A 14,443-nucleotide genomic window follows, 5' to 3' on the forward strand; every position below is an offset into this window, starting at 1 on the left:
AAATGACAACCCCATTTGGATCTTCTCACATTGAGGGCCAGTCCACCCATAGACCTCCATTCTTTAATGGATCCGACTACTCATATTGGAAGGCTAGGATGAGAATATTTATCCAAGCCCAAGACTATGAGATGTGGACCACCATTCTAAATGGACCATACATCCCATCCATTTATGTAGAGGGTGTCACTGTACCCAAGCTTGAAAAGAATTGGGATGACAATGACATAAGGAAGGCACAACTAAATGCCAAAGCAATGAATGTGCTTTATTGTGCATTAGATAGAAATGAATTCAATAGAGTCTCTACTTGCATTTCTGCAAAAGAGATTTGGGATAGACTTGAAGTGACCCACGAGGGCACAAATCAAGTAATCCAAAATAAATATATTAGTTCATAAGTATGAATTATTTAAGATGGATTCTTATGAAATAATCACTTGCATGTTCACTAGATTTACTGACATTGTCAATGGCCTAAAAAGCCTTGGCAAAAATTATACTAACAGTGAGCTTGTCAGAAAGATTCTTCGTTGTCTACCAAGGTCATGGAAAGCCAAGGTGACGGCAATCCAAGAAGCCAAGGATTTAAACAAGCTGCCACTAGAGGAGCTACTTGGATCCCTCATGACGCATGAGCTAACGATGAAACAACACAATGAAGAAGAGTCCTCTCACAAGAAAAAGGTATTAGCACTTAAATCTGTTTCTACTAACAAAGATTTGTCTTGCAGCAGTAGCAGTGAAGAGGAAGACAATGAGGGAGATGATGATGAGGCTCTCCTTGTAAGAAAATTCCGTAGATTCATCAACCGGAAGAAGTCCTCACATCAAAGGAGAGGCCCCTCAAGTTTCTATCACAAGGATAAAGGTAAGAAAAGGGAAAATGAGGGGATCGGATGTTATGAGTGTAAGAAGCTGGGGCATTTCAGAGCTGAGTGTCCTTTGCTGAAGAAGGGGAGCAAGTACAAGAAAAAGAAAGTCCTCGTCTCCACCCTATCGGACTCCGATACATCATCATTATCATCGGATGAGGAACAAGAAGAAAAGGCCAACCTATGTTTTATGGCTAACGACAATGAGGTAACATCCGGAACACATTTAGACTTTACTTTCGATGAATTATATGATGCTTTTAATGAATTAATGGACGAGTATAAGACAATAAACCTTAAAAACAAAGAATTGAAACTAACTAACCAAACTCACCTCCGTAAGTATGAAACATTAGTTAAGGATAAAGATGTTATCATTAAAGAAAATTCAGAACTTAAGACAAGCAACCAAATCTTAATTCAAAAGACTAATACCACTACAACAGAAAAGGTTTTTGCCGACTTTGTATTGCCGACGCTAGTTAAAAGCGTCGGCGATTTTTTTTTGGGGACAGTAACCGCCGACGCTTCTGAGAAGCGTCGGTAAAAAAGCTTTCTTTAAGCATTGGCGTCTGGGTACATTACCGAACGGAATATTTAATCCCCGACGCTTATAAGCATCGGCATATCGGAAGAACACGACGACGCTTATAAGCGTCGTCGGACTTCATTCCTCCAAAACCCGATCGACCCCCTCCCTTTAAAGCCCTAAATCCCCATCTCACGCCGACCGACTCCCTCTCTTCTCAACCCTTTTCATCGATCTCATCCATTCTCCTCCGCCGAGCGCTCTCCGTCGTCGCGATGGGGGGAGTCGCTGCTGATGCAGGCGTTGAGCAAGCGGCGGACGTGGGTCTTCCTCTTCCTCGTCGTCTACTCCCTCCTCCTCTCCTCCTCCTGGAACCTCCTCCTCTCCATCCGCTCCTGGTACAACTCGGCGGCCGCCTCCGCCTCCTCCCGCGCCGCCGCCGGCTGGAAGGCCCTCTACGCCTCCGTGCTCTACGGAGGGGTCTTCGGCCTGCTCTCCATGGGGGCGGCGCTGGCCGTGGCGGTGCCGGCCATGTTGGTCACCTGGATCACGATCCTCGTGCTACTCGCCCTCTTCAAGCTCCTCCTCCTCGCCTTCGGCCTCGGCCCCCTCTGCCCCTCCCTCCCCCTTCTCCCCTTCCTGTTCACCTCCTTCTTCCCTGTCAAGATCCAAACCAAACCCAAGCCCAAACCTCCCATCTCTTCATCTTTATCCACCCTTCACCGCCTCATCACTGCCGTCAGGGTTCTCCTCTTGGCCACCATCATCTCCAGCTACCGCTATAGTGATAGAATGCATCCGTACCTCCTCCTCGCCATCTACTGCTGCCACATCTACCTGATCCTAGATCTCGGTCTCGCCTCCATTGCCAAGATCGCCACCGGTCTCCTTGGCCTCGAGCTGGAGCCCCAGTTCAACAACCCCTTAGGCGCCTCCTCCCTTCAGGACTTCTGGGGCCGCCGCTGGAACCTCATGGTCTCTTCCATCCTCCGCCCCTCCGTCTACGACCCCGTTCAAGCCCGTTGGGGGCTCGACGCCGGCATCCTCGCCACCTTCTTCGTCTCCGGCCTCATGCACGAGCTCATGTTCTACTACCTCACCTTGGCACTTCCCACCGGGGAGGTTACCGCGTTCTTCGTCCTCCACGGGCTGCTCACGGTGGTGGAGAGGAAGGCCCGAAAGGCCGGCTGGTGGCGGCCGCACCCCGTCGTGGCGGCGCCGCTTGCACTCGGGTTGATCGTCGGCACCGGGTACTGGCTCTTCTTCCCGCCCCTCCTGAGAGGTGGGGCCGACGCGGTGGGGCTGGCGGAGTTTTCTGCTGTGATGGGAGTTTTCCAAACCCCCTCCAATATCCCATGTACTTTTTGCTGATGACATGCAAGTAGCAAGGGCGATAGTAAAGGATAGAATTCTACTTAAAATCCCTTGTTGATGCTTGTTAATTATAGCCGGCCAAGCTATTAATACATCTAAATCCCATCTTATCTTCAGCCCAAGAACCCCAAGAGCAATTAAGTCTAATATATGCAAGGTTTTTTCCATGCAGGAGAGCAGGGGGTGTGGAAATATGTAGGGGTTCCTCTATTAGGTATGCCTCTGGCCTCTTTGAATTTTAATTTTCTATTGGATAAGGTGGCAACGGAGATTGCAAGTTGGAAATGGAAGGCTTTATCTCTGGCTGGTAGAACAACCTCACTCCAACTTGTGCTTTCATCTATTCCTATCTGTTGTATATCCTGTGTCAGTGTGCCTTTATCTATCAATACAAGACTTGACAAGGAGCTTTCGGGCTTTGTTTTATGGGGACATACTTCTGATAGGAAGGGTCTTCATCTAGTTTCTTGAGCAAATGTTTGTATACCAAAAGACCATGGTGGTCTGAGTTTGTGTTTATTGGCGCAAATGAGGTATGTTTTCTTATGTAAGATGGCTGTGCATGTGGTCTTGAAACCTGACTCTTTATGGGCGAAAGTGAAACCTGACTCTTTTTTTTTTTACTAGTTTTTGTTCTATCATTGCATCTCCAGAGTCTTTCAGAATATTTCGTCTAAATCATTACAATTTTTTTTCATAATCTATAAAATTTGGATTTATAGCTGTACGTTGTCTATTTTGTGTTAATGCTTTTTGGTGGATAGCTATATTCTTCCTTAATTCCTGGGATTTTCTTCATTTACTTGCTGTTATCACTAGAATCCGAGGATAAAGTATGGGCTTGGATGTCTCACATCTAATTCTATGTAATTCTCTTTTTCTTGGAGTTAACCTTTTCTTTTGTTGCTTTTTATTGACCGAAATTGGTCCATTGTATTGTTATTGCTTGAAGGTCTTTCCTCTGCTCTTTTGGTGTGCTTTTGAGGTTTAATTATTTTGGGTGGGAAAAATTGCGTTACAAGCTCATGATTAATAGATAACAAGATTGTTCTCTTGTATTTCCCTCCTTCCCACCATTTGTGTTACTCGATCTATTGTTCTGCTTCTTTGTTTAGCTGACTGAGCTCTTTTTGCTTATTTTTCACTGAAATTGTGCCTCTCGTTATTATCTTGTTTAAAGCATTACTGAATGTTTTGAACTCTGATTTGATAACTCACTGGTGATATGGAACATTGAATGGAGATTTGTAGGAAATTTTTGGCCCAACACATACTCGTATGTTGACAGGGCTTTACACATATGGTGTCTTTTTATCCTTATGTTTGCACCAATAATGTGGCTTACATGTTCTTCATGTGATCTAAGAACTAGATCAGTTTCATATCATCTCCAACATGGCAATCATGATTGTCATGCAGAACAGCTTTACAAGCTGATTCATTACATTCAATGCTACTGTGCCTTTTCCTTGTCTTCTTTTTTTCAAGGAAATTGCTTCTTAGTACTATGACTTTATCTATAATCATATGTTTACATGTGTTCTCTTATGTTTATTGATCACTTCAATTGGACTCTATCATCTAGGTACCCATCATACTGTCGACCAAATATATGGCCTTCCATTTCTTTGCCTGAGCTTGAACAAGGTACATGGGCATCTCTCCTCTGAATCCACATATGTGAATAATACTGGAGAAGGTTCTTCAGTCTGTTGGGTAAATTGTATATTATCATCTTCATGAGATTCCTAAGAGGAAGTTATATCCATCACTGTGAGAACTTTGAGAATATGGTCCCTTCCAATTCTTATTTGAAATGCTTCTGAAATGTTGAGTGATTCATGTTGGTAGAATTAATTGGGTGATTCTCATAATAAATTTTCCTGTAATTTCTTTCTCTAATTATTTTAACTATTCTTTTATAGATCCAAGATTCTTCACGCTTATTCTCTGATTCAAATTCTAGCATCCATCACTCAAGTTCTTGACCCAAAGATTCATCAACACCTAGGTATATTTTCAATTTTTGTGATTATGTATCACCGTCTTTATAATTAAAAATTTAACTTTGTTTATCAGATAATAACCATATTTTCTTTATTTCTTTTTTCTTGTCCTTCAGCTTCTTTTTTTCAGTCAAAGTTTGTTCTGTTATGACAGTATGCGGTTTTCTTGTCAAAGTTTGTTCTACTTGATGGATGTTTCCTCCTTCAAATGTTTAATGAGGATCTGCAAGCGGAGGAGCTCAGATCGCTTTTCGACGATAATGTGTGCCTCAAATGTCATATTCTTGTAGACCTGATGTTGCTAGAAAATCAACTTCCGTATTTCATTGTCCAGCATCTCCTCGAAACACTGGGGATGCCAGAGTGGGATAGCTCCCGCCTTCTGAATGCTGCCATCGATGTGTTCGATGACTTTCTGCCATCGTTCTGGAGAGGTCCACAGCCAGAGCTGCCCGCCGAAGGCTTCGATGTGGATCATTTACTCCACTTGATCCACCGATGGATCCGGCGATTCCCAAAATCAGAGGTGACCAACACAGCAAGCTACAGTAAACGATCAAGGACTACTTATTCTGCTTTATCCCTAATAATCGACAAGACTGGGGATTGGCTCTCCAAGGTGTTGCCGCGTCGTACCAATTCTTCGAGTTCAGAGGTATTCCCAAGAACCCTCCCCCCCATTACTAGACTTGCAGAGGCTGGAGTGAAAATCGAGGGGAGCAAGTCAGCATCTGGCTTTCTAGACATTACGTTCTGTAAGGATCAGGGGGTGTTGGGAATCCCGGCCATTTTTGTTGATGAGTCAATGAACTTCTTTTTTGCAAACCTAATTGCTTTGGAGCAAAGTTGCAGGAGACACGAGATGGATGTCACTGAATATACCAAGTTTCTGGATGCCATCATCAACACCTCAAGAGATGTGGAGTTGCTTCACCGGGAAGGGATCATTCAACCGCATATTGGAGATGACCAGGACATTGCATAGTGGAAGTACATTGCAAATGTAAATTGACAGTATGAATGTAATTTGACAATATGAATGTAATTTGACAATATGAATGTTTTGATAAATATGTTTGATTGTGCTATGAGTATAATCTCGTTTAGTGTGAATGTCTTTGATTTTGTAAACAGAGTTTTAAAAAAAAATTAAATTTTTTTTAAAAAAATCATACTCTAACGACGCTTTAAAGCGTCGTTAAAATCCTGGTGTTTTAACTATTACCGACGCTTTAAAGCGTCGGTAGGTTTGACTTTAACGATGCTTTAAAGCGTCGCTAGTTACCGACGCTAAAAAGCGTCGCTAAATTGCAATTAGCGACGCTTTTATGCATCGCTAAATTGGACTTTACCGACGCTAAAAAGCGTCGCTAATGACCGACGCTTTTGAAAGCGTCGGAAAATGTTTTATCCACTGTAGCATAGGCGACGCTTTACCGACGCTTGGGATAGCGTCAGGATGGTTTTTACCGACGCTTAAAAGCGTCGCTAATGGCCAAACAAGGCGTCGCTAATGCCCAATTTTCTTGTAGTGTACCTTAATTAAAGATAACGAAAGGCTGACCAAAGAAATATTAGAACTTAAAAACAATAAACAAATCTTAAAAGAGAGTCTCACAAAAGATCTAAATGGACTAAAAACAGAAAAACAAAAATTGGCACTAGAACTTGAAAAGTACAAGCTTTTTGTAGAAAAACTTACATATAGCTCAGAAAAATTAGAAATGATACTTAATAGTCAACGAGCTGTGTTCAATAGAGTTGGTTTAGGGTATAAACATAAAAATAAGCAAAAACTCCTTAGTAATTTCTTTGTTAAAGCAGGGAAAAGCAAAACTAAGAAAATAACATGTTTTTGCTGTGGAACATTAGGACATAAAGCAAATGTGTGTGATTATAGAAAAGAAAAAACTAAGAGAAAAATTAAAAGGGTTTGGGTTCCAAAAGGAACCAACATTACTAACCATGAAGGACCCAAGAAAACTTGGGTACCTAAAATTGTATGATTTGCTTGTGTAGGAGTGTCTTGCAGCCAAGGTCAACAAAAATTGTTGGTACTTGGATAGTGGCTGCTTAAGACACATGACGGGTGACAAAGACCAATTCTTCACCCTTGAGCCTAAGAAGGGAGGTGCTGTGACATTTGGAGACAATAACCAAGATCACATCATTGGTATAGGTAAAGTACAAATCACCCCTTCAACCTTTATTGATAATGTTAGATATGTTGATGGTCTTAAGCATAATCTACTTAACATTAGTCAATTGTGTGATAGAGGTTTTGATGTTTTGTTCAAACCATCTTTATGCATCATAACCAACTCAAATGACAACAGTTTAGTTTTTAAAGGATAAGACGTGGGAATGTGTATGTAGTAGACCTTGAGGATCTTGCCAAACATAACCCATGTTTAGTTGTTAATGAAACTAAGGATAATGATGCTAGTTGGTTATGGCACCGTAAGTTGGGTCATGCAAGTATGGACACAATATCAAAACTAGTTAAAAGAGATTCCGTGATAGGTTTGCCAAAACTAAAGTTTGAGAAGAATAAAATATGTGAAGCTTGTCAATATGGCAAACAATCAAGAAACTCATTTAAATCCATAAATTGTGTCTCTACCTCTAGACCTCTAGAACTACTACACATGGATCTATTCGGACCAACTAGAACCACAAGTCTAGGTGGAAATAAATATGGTCTAGTTATTGTAGATGATTTTTCTAGATATACTTGGGTCATGTTCTTAGCCCATAAAGATCAAGCATTTTCAGTATTTAAGAAATTTCATAAGGAAGTAACAAATGCTAGAGATACTTCAGTCATAGCTATTATAAGTGATCATGGAACGGAATTTGAAAATCATCTATTTGATGAATTTTGCAATAAAAAGGGAATAACTCATAATTTTTCTGCACCTAGAACACCACAACAAAATGGAGTTGTAGAAAGGAAAAATAGAACCCTAGAGGAAATGGCTAGAACCATGCTATGTGAAAGTAACCTCTCTAAGTACTTTTGGAAAGAAGCCATTAATACCTCATGTCATATATTAAATAGAGTTTTATTGAGACCCATTATAAAGAAAACACCTTATGAACTTTGGAAAAATAGAAAACCAAAAGTAAACTATTTTCATGTCTTTGGATGTAGGTGTTTTGTTCATAATAATGGGAAAGATAATCTAGGTAAATTTGACTCTAAATCTGATGAGGGTATATTTTTGGGGTATTCAACAACTAGTAAAGCCTATAGAGTTTTTAATAAAAGAACCCTTGTTATTGAAGAATCTATACATGTTGTTTTTGATGATTCTAGTGATATCTCTTCTAGCAAGAGAGTTGATCTTGATGATGATGCTGAAATTCTTGAAGAAAAGATTGATGAGATGACATTACAAGAAGATGAACAAAAATTAATTGAAAATGCATCATCAAGCCAAGAGGCTATTGTGGATCATGGGCTGACTAAGGCTTGGAGGTATGCTCATGGGCATCCTAAGGAATTAATTTTAGATGATCCATCTCAACCTGTTAGGACTAGAGCATCTCTCAGGAACTTAAATAATCATCTAGCTTTTGTCTCACATTTTGAACCCAAACACATAGAATAAGCTGAAAAAGATGTAAATTGGATAAATGCAATGCAAGAAGAACTAAACCAATTTACCAGAAATAAGGTATGGAACCTAGTTGAACGACCCTCTGAATATTCAATTATAGGTACCAAATGGATATATAAAAATAAACTTGATGAAAATGGAATTGTAATTAGGAATAAGGCTAGACTAGTAGCAAAGGGGTATAATCAAGAAGAATGTATAGATTTTGATGAAACCTTTGCTCCTGTAGCTAGACTTGAGGCAATTAGACTGTTACTAGCATTTGCATGCTCTAAGGATTTCAAATTATTTCAAATGGATGTAAAAAGTGCATTTTTAAATGGGTATATTAATGAGGAGGTGTATGTAGAACAACCTCCTGGTTTTGAAAATCATCAATACCCTAATTATGTGTATAAATTGAACAAAGCACTTTATGGTTTGAAACAAGCACCTAGAGCATGGTATGAAAGACTTAGCAAATTTCTACTAGATCATGAGTTCTCTAGGGGAAATGTAGATACAACACTGTTTCTAAAGAAGAAAAACAAAGATATGTTAGTAGTGCAGATTTATGTTGATGATATTATTTTCGGTGCTACTAACAATCGCCTCTGCAAAGAATTTGCTGACTTGATGCAGAGTGAGTTTGAAATGAGCATGATGGGAGAGCTGAACTATTTCCTCGGGCTTCAAATCAAACAATCTGAAGAAGGGATCTTCATCAATCAAGCTAAATACATCAAGGAGATGCTTAAGAAGTTTGATATGGAGGGAAACAAGTCAATTAGCACACCCATGAGCTCATCATGCAAACTAGACCAAGATGAATCAGGTAAATCTATAGATCAAAAGATGTATAGAGGTATGATAGGATCTTTATTATATCTCACTGCAAGCAGACCTGATATCATGTTTAGTGTATGCATGTGTGCTAGATATCAGTCTAATCCTAAGGAATCTCATCTAATTGCAGTCAAGAGAATCTTTAAATATCTAATAGGAACAAAAAATATAGGTTTATGGTATTCTAAAGAATCTAGCCTGAACTTAATAGGATACACAGATTCAGACTTTGCTGGTTGTAAACTTGATAGAAAAAGCACCAGCGGGTCATGTCAATTCTTAGGAGAAAATTTAATCTCATGGTTTAGCAAGAAACAAAACTCGGTTGCATTATCTACTGCTGAAGTTGAATATGTTGCTGCCGGGAGTTGTTGTGCTCAAATCATGTGGATCAAACAACAACTGGAAGATTATGGAATTAAACAAGATAAAATTCCCATTAATTGTGACAATACAAGTGCTATTAACTTAACTAAGAATCCAATTCAGCACTCAAGAACCAAACACATTGAAATAAGACATCACTTCATAAGAGATCATGTACTGAATGGTGATGTTACACTTCAATTTATTTGCACTGATGATCAACTAGCTAACATCTTCACAAAACCCTTGAGTGAAGAGCGATTTAGTGTGCTTAGGAGAGGATTAGGAGTGATTGATCCATCCTAGTGATGTTCTCCTCTAGTTCATTGATTTTGATGATTAGGTTGTGTTAAATATAGAGTCTCTCATCTATGATCATCAAATCAGATCATAAACTTAGTGATTATCCCTTGTTTGGCACGACAATAACATGATTTTTAGGTGCATGCCAGAGGTCGAGTCGACTCGGATAAGTTTCAGAGTCGGCTCATGAGGGGGAGTCGACTCGCACATAGACGGGAGTCGACTCGAGGTCGATGGCAGCATAGGGGGAGTCGACTCGCACATATTTTGGAGTCGACTCTAGGTCGAGTCGACTCGCGACTTACTGGAGTCGACTCGCGGTCGGGAATCCAATGTTTTAACCCTAATCGAAGCGTTTAATCAACACTTCTATTCACCGCCTCCACTGTTCACAAACCCTAGAGCCGTCTCCGACCTCGTCTCTGATCTCCATTAGGGTTTTTCCGTCGAGCTTCTTCGGACCATTAGGGTTTTTCCCCATCTCTAGGTCAACCATGCCTCGTAAGATGGTTGTCCCAAGCCGGAAGAGGCCCCAATCCGCGAGCGGCGCCGAGCGACGGTCCAAGGCTCGGAATGATCCCGTGAGGCCACAACCTCCGGTTCTTTCCCCGCCGAGGCCGGTTCCCTCGTGTCCGTGCGCCGGGAAGGCGGTCTCCACCGGGAGATATGTCAACTTCGACTATCTCTCCCGGGAAGGCTTCACTATAGGGCATAGGTTGAAGGCCCAAGGACTAGAGTTCTTTTGCTCCCTAGATCTCCCCACTTACCCAGGGCTAGTTAGGGAGTTTTATGGGATAGTGTCTAGGGGTAATGGTGGAATACAGGAAACCGTATCGGGTGTCCCTTTATTCATTTCAGAGGATTTTATAGCACAAATCCTACATCTTCCCCAAGTAGGGGTATTTCCTACTCACCCGGCCGATAGGACTGAGGCCCTTACGGCCATATTAGGGACTCCACCCCAGTCCCCACTAGATGAGGTGTCCGCTAGTTCACTATCAGTTGAAATGCGGCTCCTCTTGAGTATTATTTCTAGGACCCTGTTTCCTAAGACCGGCCGCTTTGACTTTGTATCCGAGAGGGACCTAGCCCTCATGTATTACATTCTCCAAGATACCCCAATTAACTTCCCTAAGCTGATCTACAAATACCTATGTGAGCCACTAGACAAACCTAGGCTCACCCTTCCATATGGGATGATGTATACCCTGATTTTTAGGGAGTCCGAGATCCCCATTCTTGAGGGGGAACCCTCTCGCGCACTGCGATACACAGATCGCATGGGTGAAGGAACCCTTCACAGGATGGGATTTGATAAGGTAGAGGGAGTCTGGGTCAGAAAATCATCCTCTTCCACACCTACCACTTGATACTCCCCCAGTCCTGATCATGATTCTGACTTTCCCACCTATCCCTCCACCTCAGCACCATCCACCTCAGTCGGACCCTCCTCTTCAGCACCACCCACTCAGCCGATAGAGGTTCGGATCTCTCCTGAGCAGCTCCGGGAGTTGCGGCAGGAGATCGTACGGGATCTTCGGGACGACCTACTGAGGGAGCTCCGAGGTCCAGCCACTGCCCCATCTTCTGCATTAGTTCCCTCATTATCAGCCGTGACCGAGATGACGGCTCATCTGAGGGAGGAGATCTACAATGTCAGAAGCCTTATACAAGCCCAATTCTCAAACATGAGCGATGTCATAAGCAACACACGAAAGATGCGAGATGACATCCGACACGACATGGGCAGCCAGAGTCAGGGGGCCGAGCGTCTGGCGAATGTGTTGATCGCCAAGTTGGACACACTCCAGGCGAGTCTGACTGAGCTCTCCTCGATCCACAGTAGGGCCACCTCGGCGATCATCACGTAGCTAGGGAACGTCATAGATGGGGTCAGTCTACTTATGGAACAATCAAGACTGGGCAAGGGAGTCACATCCTCCTCGAAGAAACCCTAGCCTGCTTTTTCATTTGGACATGTATTTATTGCTTTACTCTTTGTACCTACATCTACATCAATACAATGAGTAGACAATTTTCTTCAATACTGTGCAAATTTAATTGCTTGTGTGATGTGCTTTCTTCCTTTTTGCTATGATGACAAAAAGGGGGAGAAAATATATTGAATAGACATGTAAAGGAAATCAATGAAAATCAATAAAAAGAAAACTTTTAAAACACACAATAATTTGTTCTTAGTGGATTCGATACCTCGAGGCTCATTATCTCTCTGTTGGGGCTCCTAACGGAGTAATCTCCAGAATCTATTCAAGGGATATTCGGAGATTAGTTGAATCATACTCAAGAATAAATTGGCAGATTTTTCCTCTAAAAACCAAAAATTTAAGTTCAAAAGCTTCAATACACTAAAAGAAAATTCAGAGAATCAAAACAAAGTTGAATGCATGTGTTGAGGGGGAGAATCTGAATTTTTAAGAAAGCAAACTCATTAAATATATATAAGCCAAACAATTGATTGCATGACATGAAGGCTTATATAATTCCAAATGAAAGGGGGGAGCTTTAACTTCAAAATTTACTGTTTCACACCTTTCAGTTTTGGATAAATTAAAATAACTAGACACTTGAATTCATTTTAAAATTTTACTATAAATCTCCTTGTTTGTTGAGCAATTCACTTTACATATACTCAATGTTTTGTCATCATCAAAAAGGGAGAGATTGTGGAGTGATTGATTATAACCCTATTTGATTTTGATGAGCTCAAAGCATTTGAGTATATCTTATATTTACTAATGAATTCAATCTAGTGTTTCAGTGAAATTCTTGTAAATTTATGGTTAAGTGTCTCTAGATTTGGTTCAAGACATTTTGGATAAGTTAAGAAGTCAATTTGAACCAAAGTCTGAGACTCGAGTCGACTCCGGGAGATTACGAGTCGACTCCAAGTGTATCAGAAGCACTGGCACAGGTTCGAGTCGACTCCTGTACATTACGAGTCGACTCCGACTGAGAACAGACAGACGAACAGAAAGATCCAACTCAAAACCTGTCAACGAGTCGACTCCTGAAGAGCGCGAGTCGACTCCGATACTGCCGAGTCGACTCCAGGGTAGTACGAGTCGACTCCAGGGAGTTACAGACAGAAAGACAGAGAAGTTATTTTGGACCCTGAGAGCCAAGTCGACTCCTGAGGAACTCGAGTCGACTCCGATGGTTGGCAGGTCGACTCCAAAGGAAGCGAGAGTCGACTCCCAGTGTGATACAAGGCAAAAGTCAGAGAGCAACTTTCAGACACTGAGAGCCGAGTCGACTCCCGCAAAGTCCGAGTCGACTCCAAGACAGCGCGACCCCAAAAAGACAGAAGACAGTATTTTCGTCTCTGAGAGGCGAGTCGACTCTAAGACAGTTCGAGTCGACTCCAAGGCAGCGCTACCCCAAAAGGACAGAAGACTGTTTTTCGGATACTGAGAGCCGAGTCGACTCCGCAACAGTTCGAGTCGACTCCAGGACGGCACGAGTCAAAAGACAGAAGATCGGGAGTTCGGACTCTGAGCGCCGAGTCGACTCCCAGAATTTTTGAGTCGACTCGAGTGAGCAAAGTTGAAGAATACATCTATGGATTCCTTGGAATGAGTCGACTCCAAAAGTGCCAGGTCAGCTCCAGACTTTGGGGAGTCGACTCCGGGTTAAGTCGAGTCGACTCCCAGTCGAGAAGAGCACTTTAATTCAAATCCGGAACAGTTGCCAAGCCGACTCCAGAAAAGCATGAGTCGACTCCTGCTGCAGCCGAGTCGACTCCAGATCGCGCGAGTCGACTCCGATTCCAACGGAAATATTATCAGGATGTGTAGAATGTGCAGAACGGGTAGAAGATTGTGTCTAACGGCTAGTTTCCGTGGGGAATGGCTTAAATAGCCACAGAGAACTGTAGCAAAGTAGAGAAGTGACATTCCATTCAAAGAAAACAAGAAATCTTCATCTACCAAAGGATTTCAAAGGAAAAGAAGGAAGAGGGCCATTAACTCCATTCAACCAACTCTTCCCAGCATTAAAGAAGTCTCCTTCAGCCTTCAAGTCTTAAAGACATTCAAGAGGAGACCCAGAGTTCGAGAAGACCTCCTCTACATCTTCATAAATTTGTTTGAGGGCTCTTAACTTCTCTCTTATTTATATCACTGAATATCTGCTTGTTTAGAAGCTGTATTTTTCTGTTTGTTTTTCAATCCATTTGGTCCTTACTTGATTCAATCAGGGGATTGAATCAAGGGTGTAAAGGTTTGTTGGTGAGCCTAGGTTGAAACCAACGTGTAAGGGTTTGATTGTGATCCCGAGAAAACAATCGGATGGTTCTAGTCGGTGAGCCTGGGAAAACCGACCGAGTTCGTTGTGATCTCGTAAAACAATAAGTTAGGTTATGAGCTTGTAAAACAACCGGCTGTAATCCGAGGGGTTATAGTGAATTCCCAAGTGAGGCTTGGGGAGTGGACGTAGGAGCAAGGGTTAGCTCCGAACCACTATAAAATCATTGTGTTTGTGATTGCTTTGTTGTCTCTTACTTTCATTTCATTCACTGCACAT

The 14,443-nt window shown here is 41.8% G+C and overlaps 1 protein-coding gene and 1 long non-coding RNA gene across 4 annotated transcripts; both read left to right on the forward strand.

Annotated features, from left to right (window-relative positions):
• Positions 1–904: 904 nt before the first annotated feature.
• On the forward strand, positions 905–2,592 carry LOC120106367 (probable long-chain-alcohol O-fatty-acyltransferase 5; the record flags this gene model as incomplete). Its single annotated transcript, XM_039119369.1, has 2 exons — positions 905–910; positions 1,663–2,592. Coding segments are annotated over exons 1-2 (936 nt in total), but the record flags the coding sequence as incomplete, so codon positions are not given.
• A 2-nt stretch (positions 2,593–2,594) lies between these two features.
• On the forward strand, positions 2,595–5,407 carry LOC120106364. Of its 3 annotated transcripts, none has more exons than XR_005508532.1 (4): positions 2,595–2,992; positions 4,364–4,425; positions 4,704–4,789; positions 4,901–5,407. It is a non-coding gene; the product is annotated as an uncharacterized LOC120106364 (long non-coding RNA). The 3 variants fall into 3 exon arrangements; XR_005508533.1 differs by lacking the exon at positions 2,595–2,992 and adding an exon at positions 3,234–3,311; XR_005508531.1 differs by lacking the exon at positions 2,595–2,992 and having other exon boundaries at positions 3,329–4,425.
• The last annotated feature ends 9,036 nt before the right edge of the window (positions 5,408–14,443 follow it).

Source organism: Phoenix dactylifera, unplaced genomic scaffold (genome assembly GCF_009389715.1).
Source record: "Phoenix dactylifera cultivar Barhee BC4 unplaced genomic scaffold, palm_55x_up_171113_PBpolish2nd_filt_p 000537F, whole genome shotgun sequence".
NCBI lineage: Eukaryota > Viridiplantae > Streptophyta > Magnoliopsida > Arecales > Arecaceae > Phoenix > Phoenix dactylifera.